Below are 20519 nucleotides of genomic sequence, written 5' to 3'. Positions count from 1 at the left end.
GGAGTTAACAAAAAAAAGATCATTTCTATTAAGAAATTTAAGTAAATTCTTGGGGTTTTTTTTTATAGTGTAAAACCTTTAAAAACTTTAAAATTTCTTTATGTGTTTGTTTCACCAAAATCAAACTATTTTGGATGCAAAGGCATTTTTCAGTTATTCAAACTAATCCATCCTGGTAGTTTTTGTGAAATAAATTTGTTTGTAAGCAACCAAAATGAAACGTAGCTGTGTTAACTTCCCTGCTCTATGTGGGAGCTAATAATAAAGACCCTGTGCGTCCCTTCCTCATACAGACGCACTCACCTCTACGTATGGCCGCCAACAGGTCGGAGCGGGCGTCGCTCATGGGGATCATCCCCAGCATGGTGGACTTCCTCGTCGAGGGTGCCGCGTCCACAGCTGACTGACCGATAGCGGCGTGCGGGGGTGACGGATGGGCCTGGTGACCCGCGGGGGCTCCCGGAGGAGGTGGAGGAGGGGCGGCTGGGGGTGCGCCTGAAGGCGGGTGGGAGGGGGAGGGCACGTAGTTGGCTGGGGGAGGAGGAGGAGAGGGTGAGTAGGGACGGGAGAGGGCGGAAGAGGTCGGGGGGACAGCGGAAGTGGCGGAGGGCGGGGCGTTGGTGGAGTCGAAGGCGGTCTGGGCAGAAGGGATGGTTAGTGGGGGTGGGGGAGGGGCCGGCGGGATGTAGTACTCGGGGATGGTGGAGGGCTGCCCTCTGGTGATGGAAAGAAGTAAATTAAAGATTTTTAATGAGTAGAAACAAACTGAACGCGATCAAAGCCGTAAAACAGATCAAGCAATAACACGCAGAAAACAAACCCGTGTGCGCGGTAGTCCTTAACCGACTGCTGCCTCGGCCCGTTGACTGTCGGATCTCCTCCGGCCTGGACGCCGTGTCCCGAGGGGGTTCGGCCCAGGGAGGCCACGTGCCGACCTGTTGCCGCAGCACCGCCCGCTCCCGGGGGCTGGTTGGCCGGCCTCAGGCCCCGATCCAGTGACTGCGTCTGGGCCGCGGCACTGAGGTGATCCCTGGTGTGGTGGTCGGCGGGGTGGGGAGTGCTGGAGGCCTGGGTGGAGGGGTGGTTGGGGCTGGCTGGGTAGGAGTCGGACGCCATTGATCTGTTGGAGGGTTGTAATTGAAAATTAGAGGGCAGGTAGGAAGGAGCAGTGAATCATGATAATAACAGAAATGTTAGATTTTCTATTCCTTGTATTATTTCCTGCTCTGCCACAGCAGTGACTTCAGTCCCTAATGAAAGTCAACCTCATCTTTTCCTCCAACCTGCTGTGACGCAATCCAGGTGCTCTGAACTGCATTTGCCAGAAGAGGGCAGCACAGAGCTGTAAACGACACAGTAAGCTGGTACTTCTTAAATCTCTGTATTAAGCAGGTATGTGCTTAAATTATCTGACACTTATAGTGGCTGTGTAAAAAACCAACTTACTGTGTACTATTTATAGTATATGAATAGTATTTATAGGCTTTAAAGGATGAGAGAAACACTCATCCAATGCCCATCCTCAAACACTGACTGTACACATAAACTAGAACAGGAAACAGGACCTCAGAGACAAACCTCACTTATAGCTAATGTATGTGTGTGTGCACACGTGTGTTTACCTGCTATCTGGGGACAGTGAGCCTTCAGAGGACATGCCGTGGTAAGGGGAGGGGGCGAGCCTGGCGTCTGGTCTGAACTCTTTGTCGTAGGCCAGGACGTTCCACTCCTGGCGTCGGTTACGAGCTTTACGCACCTTCAGGGTTAAACCGGGAGAAACGGACACGTTACACTGCAGTTACAGGTAAAATTATATATGTATATAATTATAGTAATGGTGTTTAGAAAGATTAAGCTGCTGTATTACATCATTCTCCTGCAATCCTTTCACAGTCACTACCTTTAGAGCGGAGCATTAGAACAGCTGTACCTGTATGCACCCTACTAATAGAAAATAGATTTCTACTGTCTCTACTCCAGTAACAGCATTTACTAGAGATGCCTTTTAAAATGATTAAGAGCTCTCCACACTAACAATGTGGTCTCTGCTCTTTTTATTCCACTTTTATTAATTTTTTTTTACCAGCAAATTCACTTTTCTTTGGCTCTATGTTACTGATGCAGTTAGGATGACTGTATAAGACCAGCTCAGATAATACATCTGCTAAAGTGCAGAATCAGTGTAAATGAAGGAGGAAGTTCAGATTACTCTTAGTAAGCCAGTAAATTTGAATTAAAGCGATTTTTCATGGGTGTCAACGATGGAAATCAAAGCTAAACTGAAAGAAACACAATATTCCCACAAACGTCGGGGAGCCCGGAGTCATTTGGGGTCTAAGGAGGAGGAGATATGTAAGAAAAGACTGATGTTTAAGGACATTAACGTGCTTTGAAATGTGCAAGTGTTTACTCCGTTCCAAAAAAATGCACATAGAAAACCTGTCTCCAAACCAGCTGATTATTACAAACAGATTAAGCGTGATTGCTAACTTGACCCCTTTGATCTACAAACTGATAACAGACTTAGCGACTAGGTTCGGTAAGATAACCGGTAATCCCAATCACAGATAATGACACATGCTGTTCCTATATTGGTTAGCTGTATTGCTAGCCAATCGAAAGCTTAACACAGTTCAGTATCGTATCTGCCCCCTGACCTCTGTATTTGATTCATGGTTGTTTACAGAATTGAACTGAATGTACTGACATCTTGTGCTAAATGGACTGTCATGCTAAATCATTGTGTTCCTCTTAAATTCACTGGTCCAGCTGCCCAATTTGGAATCCTTAATGGGCGTTTTATATTTCACAGTGTCTCTTCCAGCCAGTAGTTTGGGACAAGGGGCAACAGATCTTTTAAGTTCTGTTGTGAGACGTGAGATGGAGCCTCAATAGGTTGGACTTGTTCGTCCAGCACATCCCACAGATCCTTCACTGGACTGAGATCTGAGGAACTTAGAGGCGAGGTCAGCAGATCAAAGTCATTGTTGCACTATCCTGCTGAAAGACTCCACAGCCATCAGGGAGTACAATTTTCATGAAAGGGTGTACATGGTGTGCAACAATGCTTAGGTAGGTGGTAGGTGTCAAAGTAACACGCACACGGATCCAAAGTTTCCCAGCAGAACATTGATTAAAGCATCACACGGCCTCTGCGGAATCGCCTTCTTCCCATCGTGCATCCAGGTGCCAGGTGTTCTCCAGGTAAGCACCCAGCCATCCACATGATGTAAAAGAACCAGGACTTCTTCTTCCATTGCTCCGTGGGCCAGTTTTGATACTCACCATTGCCATTGTTGGTGCTTTTGGCCGTGGACAGAGGTCCACCGTGTATTCTGACAGCTTTCTATCAGAACCAGCATTAACGTAAGTAACTCGTCTGTTGGATCGGACCACACGGGCCAGCCTTCGCTCCCCAATCATCAGTGAGCCTTGGACGTTCACGACCCTGTCACTGACCACTGCAGACCAGGAACAACCCACAACATCTGCGGTTTGGAGATGCTCTGATCCAGTTGTCTACCATCACAACTTGGCCTTTGATAAACTGACTCTAGTCCTTATGCTTGCCCATTTTTCCTGCTTCTTACTCATCAACTTTGAGGATAAACTGTTCATCTTCTCTCTAATATATCCCACCCACTAAGAGCTGCCACGATGGAGAGATAATCAGTGTTGTTCACTTCACCTGTCAAAACTATGATCTGCTTTATACTCTGTTAAAAACTGTTCATTAAATGGTTGTATAGAGGATTTAACCGCTTGCTTTACTCTTGTTTCAGAGGAACGTTGATAACTCTAATTAAATGACCATTAATAATAAACTTAGTAAGTGATTACTGACCTTCTTCACTTCTCTGCTCGGGTCTTCAACCTGCCTCTGCTGCTCCTACGAGTGACACACAGACAGACAGACAGACAGAGGAGCAGAGGGAAACTCAGCTGTTGGTTATTTATTTATTTACTGTGTAAAGGGAAATATAAAAAAGCTCAACCCCATCAGCAGCTCTTTCACCACGGGGTAAATTCACACTGACCTAGCCCCCAACACACACACACACAGTCTAAGCACCACCCAGTCACTATTCGGCAACACCAACAACACCGGTACAGATGACAGAGCCAAAACTTGTGGGAGCACAGGACAGCAACCAAACCAAACACGGAGGGTTAGCAAGACGGTGAGGTGTTAAGCTGAGGTGACATTAAACACACACACAGACAAACAGGAGGGAGTGTGTGTGCGTGTGCTGGCATTTATTTAGTACTTTCATGTGTATCAGCGTGTCTCAGTGGTGTTAGGACATGTCTGCTTTGATAGGTGAGTCTGTAATGTGTGCTAGTGGGATGTGTGGGGAGGAAGTGGAGGGAGGGGAAGTGGGGGGGGGGGGGGCAGAACGGGGGCAGGTTAGGTTAGGGGTCGGGGTTGTCTTACAGAGATGGACAGGGGGCTCCTGGGTTGGGCCTGTCTGGAGTGGGGCCTGTCAGGGTGGGCCGGACAGCCCTATGGAAACATGGGAGAAAGACAAGCTGGTGCATTAGACTGAGCAGAGGAGGCGGAGGGGGTGGGGGTGGGGGGTGTCTTCAAAGGCCAGGACACTAAAGATAGAGAGAAATGAAGGAGGAGGCGCTGTGGGAGGAAAGAATAGTGGAGGAACCATCCTCCTGCAGCTTGCTCGGGCTCTCAGACCTGTTGAGTAACAGCTGAAGCTGCGTTGTTTCGGAGGTGGGAGTGGGGGGGGGGGGAGGTTCTGCATGGTTTCCACGTCGAAGGGAGGGAACAGAAAAATGTGAGCAGCATTAAATTCAACAGAAATATTGACAGAACTGCAGCGAACACATGCAGCAGCAGCTGTTCAGCAGTTACAATCACCAACAAAGGAAGAGAGCGCCAAAGGAAGTGTGAAGGGGAACACCACCGAAGCTCAACTCTGAAATATTCGTAGCTCAGTTCCTATTAGTTTGAATGGATTAATAAACAAGAGCAATGGTGGTGTGCTGGAGCTCCTTTCAGTGCTCCAGGTTATTGGTGTTCACGTAGACCAGCGCACAGACCTGCAAACTGAATGCACTACTTTAAAACAGCAGGACACAGTTGAGTTAAATCCAGCAGGAAGTGAGCGTACAGTAGTGTGCTAAAGACTTGAGTCACCTCTGGTTTCTTTACATTTTTGTAGGAAAATGGGAAATATTCTTATTCTTCAGCACAGTCAGAACTCTCTTAAGGAAGCGTTCTTGTAATTTCTTTAAGCAGTCTTCAGGAATAGTTCTGCGGGCTTCTTCAAGGACATTTAAAGCTCGTCTTTGGATGTTTCTGAATTTAGATGATCCCAAACTGCTTTAATAAAATTGATGTCCGGGCCCTGGGGAGGCCAATCCATTCTGATATTGTTCCGCTGTGTGTTTTTCTATCCAGTCAGATGTTTGCTGGATGGTATTGGACCTTATGGTACTTTTTTGCATTCATAATTCCATCGATTTTGACAATATCTCCAAAAACACTGCAGCTCTAAACCACGACAGAGCCTCCAGGATTTGAATCAAAACTTTCAAATTCAGATTCATCACTCCATCATATCTGTTGTCACTGATTTTGGGTCCAGTTCTTGTGTAATCTGGCATACCTCAGCCCACACACAGCCACCCTTCCTCTGATGAGGCTTCAGTGGATGAGTTGAAGGCCCAGATGTATCCCTCAGGGCCGTGTCAGGTCTTTGCTGGATTTTGTTCCTGTTTCTAAAAGACATGACTTTCTAGCTGTGTCCCAAAACGTAGGCTGCATCCTCCTCAATTTGTAGACCGATTACGTCACAGTGACACGACGAAGGCTGTCCAAATTCGTAGACTCCTCCAAATCCGGCCGACAAATGTGTCCTCCTTTTCCCCAGATTTGATGGGCCGGGTGTCCTTCGTGGCATACCATATCCCAGAAATCATAGCACGGCTCAGCCAATTCCAGTTTCCAAACAATGGCGGCCGCTACTAAGTTTTTAATATTACTCTTATTAATCTTTCTGGGTCACAAAATAAAGTTTAAACATATTTTCAGGCGAGAATGTAGCTGTGGAAACTTCAAATATCTGCTCGGTTTATCAAGATATCACATATTTGCAAAAGTGCTCCAACGTTTTCGGAGACGTCTGTTACCCACCAGCTCGATAGCTAACCGGGGGGTTCAATGGAACGGCGGACTCCCAGCTTCATCGCTTTCAGACCCTGCTGTTTTTCAGTACTCAGGTTAAACATGATATACTCATATGATACACTCTGATCACTTAAAAACTTTATTGTTTAGCTTTTTCAGTGTTTTACTTGTTGGGGAGTAAATCGTTTTGGCTGAGATTAAAGTTATTAGATTAGATTAAATAAAAGTTGATTAAACCCTCGGGTGGTTTTCACACAGCTGAATAAACGTCGAACAGAAAACTGATTAAACAGAAGTGTGAGATGATTGTGTCCTGTTATATTTTAGATAGCAAGGAGCAGACAGCTGAGTTTATTAGACTCCACCGAGACAGCGGTGATGCAAATCTGAAGGCTGGACCGTCCCATTTCACAGCCTCGCACTTCCGGCCTTCTCGGTCTTCGAAGGACCCGGCCCACGTAGACCGCGAAGGCCGGGTCCTCCGAAGGATGTGGCCTAGGTTTTGGGACACAGCTTCAGACGCTGTTCATCTGCTATAGATATATATTTTTAGACTCGCCACTACTTCTTCTTCTTTCCACTTATCAAGTTTCCTCAAACTTTTTAAGGGACACACTGCACACAATATGAGAGGACGAGGTGAAACAGCTATTAGCCACGGTTTTGCTGATTAATGCTAAAACACTTTTTGAGTTAGGTGCCTTTTCTGTTCTTGAATGATTCATAGGTCAGGGTTCAGTGGTCTAACACAGCGGTCCCCAACCCCCGGGCCTCGGACTGGTACCGGTCGTTTGGTACCGGGCCGTGAGAGTTGAGGCTCAGGTGTGAAATGTATGGTTTTCAGGGTTATTTTGTTATCGTTTTTATCGTTAACTCGGTTTTCCTGGGTCTTTTCACGTGTGTTATGAATAAATCGTCTTTTTTTCGGTACAGGTACTAGTTTTATTTTGTTGTATTTATCCGCGACACCTTAAAGGCCGGTCCATGAAAATATTGTCGGGCATAAACCGGTCCATGGCGCAAAAAAGGTTGGGGACCGCTGGTCTAACAAACAAAACAAAATCCTCTAAAAATTGTCAGGTTCCACAACTGGACTGAAAATGAGTGAAAAAGCAGACATTGTCCAAAGAAGAACTCTGAAAGACCTTCAGAAAGCCTGGAGAACTATTACTCAAGAGCACTTAAAGGTCTGGCTGCTTGGACAAAAATATAAAGCAATGAGTGGTGTCTCAAGAGTTTTACACTGCATGTAACTACAGCCAAATACGACGTTCGTATAAGTTGTATTCTCCCTCGATCACGTTGTTGTCTCTGGATAACCGGCCTGCTCAGCTGCTGCTGCATCGATAGCCGATTAAACAACCAAGCAAAGCTAAATGGAGAGTACAGTCAGAGAGAAATGAAACTGAAATAACAGCATAAAATGGCACCACCGGGCAGGAAAATAAAAATTCGCAAAATAAAGCAGAAGATGAATTTCTTTAACCGTTTCCAGACCCACGGTGACGTACACTCAAACATACAGCGCACGCTCACAAACACTCGTTCGGCGCACACATCATACCTTCTGCCGTCTCTTCTCTTTGCGCTTGTCCTCAGTGGCCTGCAGCATCTTTTCCTTCCACAGGTTGAAGAAGTAGGAGGGGTCGGTGTAAAACTTCAGGGCGTCCTTCTTGTCATCCCTGCGAGGAGGAGGAAGTGAAATTAAGAAAAAAAACCAGCGGAGCTTGGTAAATTATCAATACTGGCAGAGAGGCTAAAAGACTGACCTATAGGGGGTGAGAATATTAAGTGGTGGAGGTTTGTCGCAGCGGTGGTACATCTCCACCACAGGGTTGGGCACAGAGGTCCTCGACACCACCTGCTGGTCCTGAATGGTACTGCTCTTAAAGGCCTTTCTCATGTTGATGTCCTGCAGAGAAACTGGAAACAGGGAAGAAGGACAGCATTAAATTATGAAAAGCAAACAGAATGAAAAACAACAACACGGCGATTAAGCCGGCAGAGTCACAAACACTGGTGTTTGACATCATAATCCCCCAAAACAGCCGGTTTCAGCCACTAATTCCTTCATATGCATCACTCTCCTCTACCCTCGAATTTTTTTTTAAACGCATGAATCAAAGCCAGGATTTGTGGCATTAAGAGAAAAAGAGCCTAATCTCTTGTTAGGGCTCTTAGAAAAAATTAGCACAAGTTTAGCAGATTTTTAATGCCAATTAATTCAAGCTTCAGTCTGATGGAGTGACCAAAGAAAACATCAACCTGGAAAATAAACTTTTTAAAATCTAGTTTAAGGATAATTACGGACAATCCGAGTGAAAAATAAAAACAGATAATCATCAGAAAATAATAATTTTCCTCTCTTTTTTTAGTTTCCTACAGTGGAGTTAATCAATCTTGTGTCACTGCTCACAGATAAAATGCATCTAATCACTTCTCATTTATCATACCCACTACACCATTACATCACACGTCACATGCTCTGGGCTGAATAACAGCGTCTGCTAGAGTTCTTCATTAAATAAAGATTATCTGCTTTTTATGAAGTCTAGACTCTATAAATATGCAAACATCTGCCGTTCTCAGTGCGTGTGCAGCTTCTGATTGGCCAATATGTTTTTCAACCAGCCACCAGGGGGCTCTGCTTATTCCAGGAGTCCTTGAAACACCGGACACGTGAGATTTGTGCGAATGTTTCATATTTTAAACCTTTAAAACCTGAATCATGAAACAACTGCTAGAAATTTTTTTTTTTAAATTACTATAGAATTTAAAAAAAATTAAAAATTAATTAAATATTAATTTGCATACATGAGTTTTAGTTTGTATCGTATTTGCTACATTCAGTATTTTCTTTTTCAATTTATTGCTTAAAAATGTTTTGTGCAATTTATTTATGTAAAAAAAATCACAATGATGATGTTCAAGTCTGAGAAGTGTAAAGAAGTTTAACAGCACATTTAAACCCTGAGATGTCTTAATACAAGATAAGACAAATTTCAACAACACGTCTCAGTTTTTCTACATGACAAATGTGTAAAATTACAGAAAGAGTTTCTTTAATAGTGAAAAAACAGGAACTCTGCAGATGTCTTCATTTTAGGTTTGGCAGCGTTTTTAGCAGGTAAAGGCGAATGGCTTAATCAAGAATTGAGCTGCAGTTTGCAGAAGGCCTCGGTGGGGACTGGTGTCGGCTCCTGGGCTCATGCACTAATGAGAAGTGAAGAAGTGAAAGAACTGAAAAAAGGGGGAACTAGGGTGGGGCACGAAAACGAGAACAAACAGCTTGTATAACTGGGGGGGTCATATATAGACAAGACCCGGAAGAGGCGTGTTTGGAGGCGTGGTCCCGCTCCTGAAATTCACATAATTTATCTCCAATTACTTAACTAAATGGCTGTGGGGGAGGTCTTTGTCAGCAGGAAAAGCCGTAGAATTTATAAAAAGAACATTTCAAAGTTCCAAATTTTTTCCAAAACACATCAGCAGGCTGCTGGGACAACTCTGGCCATTCACACCAAATTTGGACAAATTTCCTTTATTTGTTTGACTAATTTATAACTCTGATAAGTGGAAGATAATGGATGGATGAAGAATCTGTATTTTGTTTCTCTTGCCTTAAAACATATGCAGGGAATAAGACGTTAGCAACTAATCAAAGAAAATAATAATACTAATATTAATAATACTACTAGCCATCAGCCTCTTGGTAGATGCACATGTAGTATAAATGTGAAAATCTTAGCAGATTTTCAGAAAAGTTGACCTCTGATTGTGAGGTCAAGCTCGCCAGGATTTGAACTCGTCCCAGAATGTTAGCAAGTCGTCTCGTTCTTAAGTTACCGCAATCACAAACTTGGGTGTCCACCCGCCCACCAGCCCAGCAGGGTTTCACCAAAACCCCGTCAGTATACAAACTGTTGCACTTCACTTTAACCTCATCGTTTCGACCTTTCCGTCGACAAATAAAACGGCACATGCTGCTCAAGCAGAGGCCATAAGACACTCAGAGCAGCTATTGACCCTCAATGGTAACTTTACACACGCAGCTCTGACCTTGTTGAGATTTATGGGTTTATCAGTCGTTGAAAAGCGGCGTGGTAAATGTAGGAAACTGCTGAGAGAGGCAGGAGATGAAATGCTACGAGGCAAAGACGTCTAATTAGAACACTTCATTATCAAGTAATTCCTGGAGTACATACTTATCAGCAGATGCTTCTCTAAACAGACACCGTTTGGATGTGTGTGTATTTGTTTGCTACGATTCTGCAACCTATAGACGATCATTTTAGAAATAAAACGGATAAACGGATCAAATACACGCACATCATGTGCATATCGACTGATACAGAACATACAGCTTAAACGGTGTTTGAACTCAAACGCATACATACGCATGCACAAATAATAGGACAGCAGGGTCAGATTAGACTTGGAGCTTGTTGCATCAGCTTAACAAGCATCTCACACACACACGCATGGAAACTGTGGCTGCACAACAACAGGAGGCTGGGCGGTGTGTTAAGTGTCAGAACGTGACAGGGAGTGAGCGTCGGAGTAAAATACGACATGTATGTGTGTCCAATCCTGTGAGAGATTTATCACTGCTGCAGTGCTATCCAGGATCTAGCAGATGGCTAAACACACACACACACACACACACACAGACGATCAGGGCGTGATCAGTGTCCTATACGATCAGTTTAAACCACGTCAGTGTCACACACGCTCCTGTCATTAGCTCTGTGCACTGACGCAGCATGTCTGTGTTTGTATGGCCTTAAGTATTTTATTACTGAAAAATCTATGGTTCGCTTAAAAATCTGCCTGCAGACACCAAAGGGCGACTGGCCGTTTGATCTGTGTGTGTGTGTGTGTGTGCAGTCAGAGCACACTCCTGTCTGTTTGATCATTCCTCCCTAAGCTTCCTTCCCTACAGCCAAATGAATAATCCACAAAACTCGCAGCTAATGCAACTTTCATTCAGACACATCTTCAAAGAGACCTCGCTCTCTCTCCTCTTCTTCTCCTTCTCCTCGTTCTCCTCTCCAGCCCTTTTTAACACTCACCTCCCTCTCTGCACATACACATGCATAAACTGTGTAAAACACCATTAATAACCACCTTCATGTAATGCACACACTGATTAAGGAACTCTGCACTGACCTAACCTCTGAATTTAGAGTTATTTGGATTTATGTGAACAATTTATAATCACTTTACTGTCTGGAGGGACGTGCTGCTTCCTGTAGGCTCCGTGCACGCTCTCTCCGTGCACGCTCTCTCCGTGCACGCTCTCTCTGAACATGCTCTCTCCGTGCACGCTCTCTCTGTCCATGCTCTCTCCGTGCACGCTCTCTCCGTGCACGCTCTCTCCGTGCACGCTCTCTCTGTACACGCTCTCTCCGTGCACGCTCTCTCCGTGCACGCTCTCTCTGTGCATCCTCACTGCACAGACAGAGCGTCTTAATTTAAAAAGAACCTGTTAGTTTCAGCTCCAGCCCTGTTAGAGCAGCTTTGCATGACTCTCTGTTCAAAATAATCCTTATTTATCTTATGCTTGATCCCTCTGCTGTATGAAATAAGCCACCTGTTCAGTTTCACTACTGCTTTCCTTCCTTCCTTTTTTTATCCTTCCTGCTTTAATATTCTTTCCTTCCTTTCTTCCTGTACGCTAGAAAGAAATAATATTCCTTCTGCCACTTCCTGTCCTTCATTTCTCTTCCTTCCTACCTCCCTTCCATCCTTTCTTGATGTACACTACAAAACGTCCTATCCTTGTCAAATGTCCTTCCTTCCTTGGGTCCTTCCTTCTTGTGTTAGCCATTGTTCCTTCATCCCTTCCCTACTTTTACTTCCTTCTTCCTTCCTTCTTTTCTGTTTCCCTTTTTCCTTTCTTGATGTTCACGACAAAAAAAGTCATAATATTACCTGTCCTTCCTTGCTCCCTCTGCCTTTCTGTCTTCCTTCCCTACCTTCCTTCCATATTTCCTTCCATCCTTTGTGTGTGCAATAGAAAAACAATCATATTGTCCCTTGTTCCTTCTTTCCTTGTTAACTGTTGTTCTTCCCTCCCTTTTTTCTTTTTTCCTCTCGTCCACCTTCATTTCATCCATCCATCATTCTTTTTCCTTCAACCTTTTTTCTCTTTTCTTCCATCCTTCCTTATTTCCTACCTCCCTTCATTCATTTTTGACCTTAGATCATCTTTCTTTGCTTTCTCTTTGCTTTCATTTCTTCCTCACTTCCTTCTCGCAATCCTTCTTTCCTTCCTCCTTCCATCTCTTCTCTCCTCCTTTCCTTTCTTCATGTACGGAAGAAAAAAGGGTGGTGCACAAAAGAAGCAATGAAGAAGAGGAAGCGAGGAATCAGAAAGGAGGTGGAAAAATGAGTAGTGGGACATGATGAGACAGAAAAGAAATTTGAGTGAATGTGTGGAAAAGGAAACAAAGGAAAGAAAGGACTGAGAAATGGTTTGTGTGGAGGAGAAAGAGGTAAAAAGAGACAGAAAGAGACGAGAGAGAGAGGGTGGAAAAGTGTGAGGAGGCGAGCAGGAGGAGGAAGAGGCGAGATAAGGGGAGGAAAGGATAAGACAGAAGACTGCTGAGCTTTTCCTTTTTATCCTCGTCTGTGCTGCTCTCTGACGCTGTCTGAGGCCGGCGTGCTGCAGAATGACTCGGCAGTATCAGCACAGACAGAGAGAGACGTAAAGAGCTACAGACGAAAAATATATATCCAGACAAACGGGAGGAAGAAGAGAACGAGCACAGGCGATGGAAAGAGGAAAAGGGAGGCGTAAGGTGGAGAAAGACTGAGGGGAGGAGGAAGAGAAACAAAGAAACAGGAAATTGGAACCAGAGGAGAGGAGAGGGCATTAGAGGAAGAACAGGAGTCTAGGATAGCAGGGAGACACGGTGGGGAATAAAAACAAGGAAAACAGAAGAAAAGAAAGGGGGATGAGGGCTTCTCAGAGAGTGACGAGGAGGAGAGAACAGGAAAGGCAGGAAAAGGATAAAAAGGAGAGAAAATGGAGCCAAATCAAAAGGAACAGAGAGGCTGACATGAGAGGATGGAGGAAGAAAAGATGAGACAAAAAAGGTTAGAGGCGCAGGAGGATAAATAAACGTCTGAGAGAGATCAAAGATTTTAAAAAAGAACACACACACAGAACTCCCCGTGTGTGTGTGTGTGTGTGTGTGTGTGTAGGCCTATCAATTACTGCATTAAGAGAATTGACCTTCAGAGACAGACTGAAGCTTAATGATGGAGATAAAGATCCTGACTCACACTGTGCAAACAGCAAACACACACAAACACACACATATTAGTCATAATAGCAGCTCACATAAACACTTGTACACTCATAGAAATAGTCGGTGCTCTCTAACAACACAATTAATAATCCATAGTGCCAGACACACACACACACACACACACACACACACACACACACACACACACACACACACACAGGTTAAAAGCTTTGCAGAGATGCGCTTATCTCAGAGTGTTTACTCCAACACAAACGTGAGGCGGACAGATACAAAGAAAGCGAAACAGCTTGTTGACACGCACCAAGCAGATGGCCTTCTACCTTTGCGAGGACTTGTTTATCCCGACCAACCCCGAGCCGAGGATTAACTCGAGCTCCAAAAATCGAGTCCTAACGGCTACTCTGAGGTGAGACTCAGCCACACCTTCACTCACTCACAGGACCTCAAACTCACACTCAAACACCCACAAAGACAACCAGGAGCCCACACAGGGCATAATATAAGAGCCTAGAGACCCCTCATCAATAAATCATCAGCACAGCCATTAAAATGCTGCCCACACAAACACACACACACCCACGCTAGTCATAATAGCAGTTCACATAAACACGTATACACTCATAGAAACAGTCAGTGCTCTCTAACAGCACAATTAATAATCTATAGTGCTGCAAACACACACACATCCTCACACACACACCTTCCTCCACAGTGGAGTCGAGCTGGGTGACTTTCACAGCCAGCTGGTCCACCCTCTCCTGCAGGCTGCTCATCCTCAGGTAGAAGCTGTTGGCTTCGTTAAACAGTTCCCCGAAAATGTCCTCAGCATGACGACCTGTACAGAGAGAGAGAGAAACACACAAACACAGTCAGATTCGCCACTTTAATATCTTTCATCCAGGGATATTTAACAGGCTACATTCACACTTCCATGTTGGCCAGCTGAACTCTGCCTCACACCGCAGGAATAAAACATGCAGCGAGAATTAAATCAGCTGGGAGAGTCAGACTGTCTGGAAAAGCAGAGCAAGCTGACACAAAGACGTTCAGAGTTACTTCAGGTTTCCGTCCAAAAAGGACAAAAGAAAGTGTGATAACAGAAGGTCTACATGTATACAGTGGTCCCTCGCTATAACGCGGTTCACATTTCGCGCCCTTGCTGTTTCGCACATTTTTTGGGGGTGCAATTTTGCTTTTTTGTGTTCTGCATCCTGATTGGTTGTAGACCACTGTCAATCAATCTCGTGCTGTGTCTCCTGTACAGTACAGAATGTGTTCAGCTGTCAACTTTACATAAATCTTCGATCGCTAGCAGTGTGACTCTGAAGTGCTGCACTGTATGCTTGAAAGTTTTCTCCCCAACAAACACAACAATGTCGACGCAACCGCGGGTGCCTTATTTTTCTACAGAGGTAAGCGGAAGCAGATGGATGGATGGATGGTTTGAACTTTGAGATTGTTTAAACAAGAGAGAAAAGTGTGAAAATGTTCATGCCTGTCTGAGAAAAGTGTATAAAGTGTGTACTAGAGATGGCACAATACCACTTTTTTATGTCCGATACCGAAACCGATACCATAAATTTGGATATCGGCCGATACCGATATGAATCCGATATAGTGTGTTTTAATCAATAAAACTGTTTTTTTTAATATCTTGCTGCATTTTGTATAAGTTCATACTCAAGTTTAAATAAACAACAACACTAAAGCTATTCTGTTATACCTGTATGTAAAAAATACACTGCACCCAAAATATTTCATAGATCAGCAATACTGATCAATCTAATAAACTTAAACCTACTCCATCCTCCCTATTCTGGTATTTTAAAGAGTAAGCAACCTAACTAATAAGGTTGCAAACTCCCAGCAAAGAAAAAATAAAAAAAATAGGGAACCACCCAACCTCCACCTCATGATGCTTAATTGACGTAATCAACTTTAATTTGATGCAGTGTGAAAAAAAAATGCACAGAAAGAAATTATTTTTCAAGAATAATTAAATAGATTCAACATCTTTCTTCAACAGAATTGCAGACTGCACAGATGGTATCTTCCCAAAGGAAAAAGTACTATAGCTTACTAGGGTATATTAGACTTAACAGTTACTATATACAGTAATGGACTTCTATACATTTGACATCAGATTAAAACTTTGCTTGTAAGATTCAGACAATTATTTATTAAAAACTAACATTTTAAATGAGAATAAGAAAGAAAAGTATGTCTTTGTGCCCCCTTTTCCCTGTTAATGCCTTATCGGCCCCCCTGGCTAAACTTTGCTAGATCCGCCCCTGCACAGTTACCAGCCGTCAGCTGCGTAGAAAAAGATCCTGGTGTAGAAAGTAATATTAAATAAATTATAACAAAAGATTATCAAGGTTAAACGTGCTGCTGTTGTTCAGCCGCTGGTTTCCTCTTTCTGGTGAGAAGTGGGCCAAAAACAAAGAAGAGAGACGGACTCACGACAGAAAAGCCGATCAGCTGATCATTGATCAGTTTCATGATTGAAGTAGCAGCAGGAGAGAGAGAGAGGCAGTCGCTCCATATATCGGTTGTTAAGCTTAACGTGGGAATGCTTTACAAACATTCAGAGATGAACTTACACACTTGCTTTACTTCTCTCTGGGAAAAATTTCTCGGAGATGAAATGCTGGTTTGGTAGTGAAGCTCCAAATGCTCAACCAGACCACCGACAGGTCTCGCACACCACAGCCGCTCTATCACGTGATGCACACTGCTCCAACGTGCTACGGTTATGAGCTGAGTTAAGCCATGTCGCAAGTTTTGTGAGGTGCTTTTTGATATTTAATGGATCGATTACATTTTATATTTCTCTCCGATATCTGATCCAGTAATTTAGGTCAGTATCGGACTGATACCGATACGTAATATCGGACCGGTCCATCTCTAGTGTGTAGTGAGGGGTTTTATAGCCTTAAAACATCTATAATGATTGTAAAAAAATTAAGTTAGCTATTTTGCAGATTTCACATATCGCGGGTTATTTTTAGAATGTAGCTCCAGCGATAAATGAGGGACCACTCTACATACAGTTTACAGTGTGCATGGACTCACCTGTGATCAGATATTCTCCACTTTGCTTTATTCTAACCGATTCATTTCTCTGCTTTACTATAACACTGTAAGGTAGCTCTGTATGTATGAGTTGATTGGATTTCTACTTGGAGGAAGTGTTCAGAGAGCAGTGTGTTGTCCAAACTGATGCTCTATTATAGCATGCTAGCTGTAGCCAGCTGTCTGTCCTTTCCTGTGTAAAGATGAACTGCAAAAAATAAATAAATAATGAGATGATCCTAGTCTTCATTTAGTCCTGTTTGTTTGTTAAGCCACTTATTACTGGCCTATGAATCATTCAAGTGCAAAAAGGCACCTAACTCAAAACAACTCAACCAGTGTTGTGTCTACACATACCAGACAACTTAGCAAAAGGATCATTTTAAATTGTATCTCTGGGCACTTTGTTACTCGCAGCCTGTCACAAAAACCTCATTTGTTCCCATTTCTTTAGCTGAATCTATGAAAAATGTGAAAGACAAGACAAGGTGGTTCCCAAAGAGCTTTATAGGTGAAAACTTGGCGAACCTCAGCTTGCTGTGCAGGGTGTTTTCATGGAAACTGGACAAAAGAAGGAGATGGACAGTATCTGAATGTCATGTCCTTAAGAGGAAAGGCCTGACACGGGCCTTAGAGACACATCTGGACCTTCACTTGATCCATCTACTGTTCTGTGAAGCCTCGTCAGAATTGTTTAAGTTGAAGGGTGGCTGTGAAGAAGGCGTTCATGAAATGTACGAGAAGAGAAATTCAGAGATGGAGGTTGCTCCCCTCCCTCCTCTCGGCGTCTGCCTCAGCAGGACCAGCCGCCTCCTGCTGTGCACCTGTCGGCCTGAATATTTAAACAGGGCCTCTCTGTCTGAGAGCGTTTGCGCGTCTGTGACGACAGCGGCACAAATATTTCAATGCATTTACCGAGATGCAGAACTGCAGCCTTCCTCAATAACACTGTCACCTTCAAATTGAATCACATGCACACTCATCAGCCACATTTCAGCGTCTCGCCACCTCGTTCGCTCTCTTCTCTCGTCCTGCGTCTCCATCTCTCGGCCCACGTCGTCACAGATGGAGCAGAGGCAGAGCGCTCGCTCATTTGCAGTGAGCTGTCGCTGAATATAATCTATCCTCTAACTGTTAATCGAATTTAAATAGCCTTTTTCCCCCTCACACTCAATTCATTTCCATTAAAGTATGCCTCGTCTGGTACAGAGCACATCAGCTATGAATGACTTCATTGCTTTCAAATGAAGAATGTGTTTAGCTGTTCAGGGTGAGAAATTCCAATAAAGAGAATACAGAGGAGAGGACGCTAAACTGCGGGATACGATGCTTCGGAAGGAATTCTGAACACATGCTCACCTGCACGTTATTAGACCTGATAAAAAATACAAAAATCACCTTGGATTCACCTTACTTTCACATCAATCCATCAATCACTATGGCAACTGTGCTCATCAGCAAACAACTGCTGACGCACAAACGAATCAGCATATGCACGCACGGCCTTATTCACACTCAACACATCTCAAGTGGTCTGCATTAAGGAGCATGGCTCTGAATTCATTTTAGGTGTGATTGCATGTAAACGCCTAGACATGCTGGGCTCTGATTGCTCACGAGTGTTAGAGACAGACATGTGACTGCGATGGAGGGTAAACAACATAGATCCTCTTCACTACAGTCACGAAAAAAACTTGTGAAATTTTTGTTAAAGGTGGTTCTAAGAGGTCCTGAATCGTGGGGTGCACTTCATTTTTCACGGGCCTGTGAAAAACAATTTTTCAAATTATAATGTGTAATGTCTCACCACTAGATGTCAGTAAGTAAGTGAATAATAGTAGCTTTGGTGGCTTCTGTACAAACAACTGCGGTTGCCGTTCATCTGTAGTGAGTTAGGCTTACAGTTTGCTGTTTAGCTCAGCTGTCATTATGTGCAAAACTTTGTGAAATGAGCTGATGAGTCAGTGTGGTGAGTTGCTGAGGATATACTGAACTTCTCTGTTGGTCAGAGCTTCTATTTTTGCTGCTGTTAGCCGCTGTTAGCCGCTGTTAGCCGCTGTTAGCCAGCAGCTAAACTTTCTTTGAAGTGGATCTAATTTTGCTAAACTTTGACACTTATGAAATGAAAATGTAATCAAACTGTTTATCAGAGGAAAAGTATGATTTTTAGGATGCTCAAACTTAGCATAGCATTAGCTGGTAGCTGCTGTTGTTTAGCGTTGTTGTTGTCAGCTGTTTGGAGAGTGGAAGGATCATATGTCTAACCTGCTAACTAGAGCTGCCACGATTAGTCAACTAGTCATGATTATGTCGACTATCAAAATCGTCGACGACTGATTTAATAGTCGACACGTCGTTTGAAGCTTTGTAAGATCACAAAAGACGCAGGAATAAGTAGTAGAATTTAAGAGTGTAATAACAGACTGAAACAGAAGATGGCAGCACTGCATGTACAAGGATGCCAGCTGCCGTTAAACCCCGAAGAAGAAGAAGCTCTGTCCCAGAATTCATAGTGCAGCCCAGCTCAGTTTCCAACAATGGCGGCAGCTAGTTAGTTTTAATATTACTCTTATTATTCTTTCTGGGTCACAAAATAAACTTTTAACATGTTTTTAGGCGAGAATGTAGCTGTGTAAACCTCAAATATCTGCTCAGTTTATCAAGACACCACATATTTTCAAAAGCGCTCCGACGTTTTCGGAGACGTCTGTTACCCACTAGCTCGATAGCTAGCCGGGGGCAAGGCTCACTAGAGCCCGTGAGAACACCATTTTCAAACCCACCGCCGTCTTTCGCTACTCAGGTTAAACATGATATATAAGTCACTTAGATAACTTAAAAATGTTATTGTTTGGCTTTTTTTTTAGTATTTTATTTGTTCCTGAGTAAATCGGTTAGGCTGAGATTAAAGTTATAGTTTTTACACAGCTGAATAAACGTCAAGCAGACAGCTGATTATCAGAAGTGTGAGATGCTCGAGAATATACTCCGGCGTCCCGTTTTTAGATAGCAAGGAGTTTATTAAACTTCACCGAAACAATCTGCAAATGTCATTAAAATTTAATAAACTATCATCTTGTCTTTATGTTTAGTTAGCACATACCTGAAACACTTAAAGCTGTAAGCTAATGATAGTTATATAAGAGCAGATGCTGCTGGTGCAATAAGCTGTACGTTTTACGTCCAATAGACGCATGACCTGATTAGTCGACTAATCGCAAAAATAATCGGTGAATAGTTGACTATCAAAATAATCGTTTGTGGCAGCCCTGCTGCTAACAATAAGTAATTGCTTCAACATTGGGAATAAATAAGCATGTTTATGCATATTTTTTGTGTTACAGCTATGACTTCAATTCAAGAGCTAAGGCCAGGAGTGAGGAGCAAGAAGAAGTTTTATTCAGATTCCAACGGTGATGTATATTTCCTTTATGTTTTCTTCTGCTTCTTTGTTTAAGCGGACCCCTTCATATAATAAAACATAGGTATGATCCTTCATATGTTGAAGGTGCAGACATGATGCTAGTTCTCTTCTCCTCCGCCAAAAAGAGCCCCAAACCGAGCATCACATCAGATCATGCTAAAGACTCGTGCTAGCATGTTAATGCTAAAATGTCGGAATGAAAATTACGTGAATGTTACAGGATGTTCTTGTGCTGAACTACAGTAAACTTACTTAGACTGCCCAGCTGCTTGATGATGGCTGCCAGTGTAGTGTTGGTGACGCACTCCAGCTCACTAGTCACCCCATCTGGCAGCGCTCCACGGCACAAGTGCCGGGGCTCAATGTTCCTCTTCACCAACGGCATGCTGGTCTATACCTGAAGAAGACACTGAGACAAGGAGAGAGAGAGAGAGAGAGAGAGAGAGAGAGAGAGAGAGAGAGAGAGAGAGAAAGAGGTAAATTGTTATGCGATTTTCACTCGAAACGTTCATTCGATTTCTACTAATGTTTAAATACATGACATCCTCGAAATGAGTTTACATCTCCAAAGCCACACAGCTAACAGCTCACCTGTAGT

At 43.5% G+C, this 20519-nt stretch overlaps 1 protein-coding gene across 2 annotated transcripts in view; it reads right to left on the bottom strand.

Moving 5' to 3' along the window:
• The window catches only part of zgc:109889 (actin-binding protein WASF3), a 53480-nt gene that overhangs the window by 5197 nt on the left and 27764 nt on the right, over nt 1-20519 (bottom strand). The window contains exons 2-10 of one of the 2 annotated variants that reach the window (XM_087835483.1): nt 20174-20318; nt 14123-14257; nt 7915-8068; nt 7710-7827; nt 4436-4504; nt 3845-3889; nt 1623-1756; nt 821-1120; nt 304-716 (exon numbers count right to left, since the gene is read on the bottom strand). In XM_087835483.1, coding sequence (XP_087691609.1) covers nt 304-716; nt 821-1120; nt 1623-1756; nt 3845-3889; nt 4436-4504; nt 7710-7827; nt 7915-8068; nt 14123-14257; nt 20174-20306 — 1501 coding nt within the window. In that variant the 5' untranslated portion in view covers nt 20307-20318. The remainder of the gene's footprint in view (nt 1-303; nt 717-820; nt 1121-1622; nt 1757-3844; nt 3890-4435; nt 4505-7709; nt 7828-7914; nt 8069-14122; nt 14258-20173; nt 20319-20519) is intronic. The other variant, XM_006807046.2, reaches the window with a different exon arrangement.

Source organism: Neolamprologus brichardi, chromosome 3 (genome assembly GCF_056152115.1).
Source record: "Neolamprologus brichardi isolate AB-2024 chromosome 3, ASM5615211v1, whole genome shotgun sequence".
Taxonomy (NCBI): domain Eukaryota; kingdom Metazoa; phylum Chordata; class Actinopteri; order Cichliformes; family Cichlidae; genus Neolamprologus; species Neolamprologus brichardi.
Note: the sequence above shows the minus strand (reverse complement) of the source record. Positions and strands in the feature narration are given on the sequence as shown.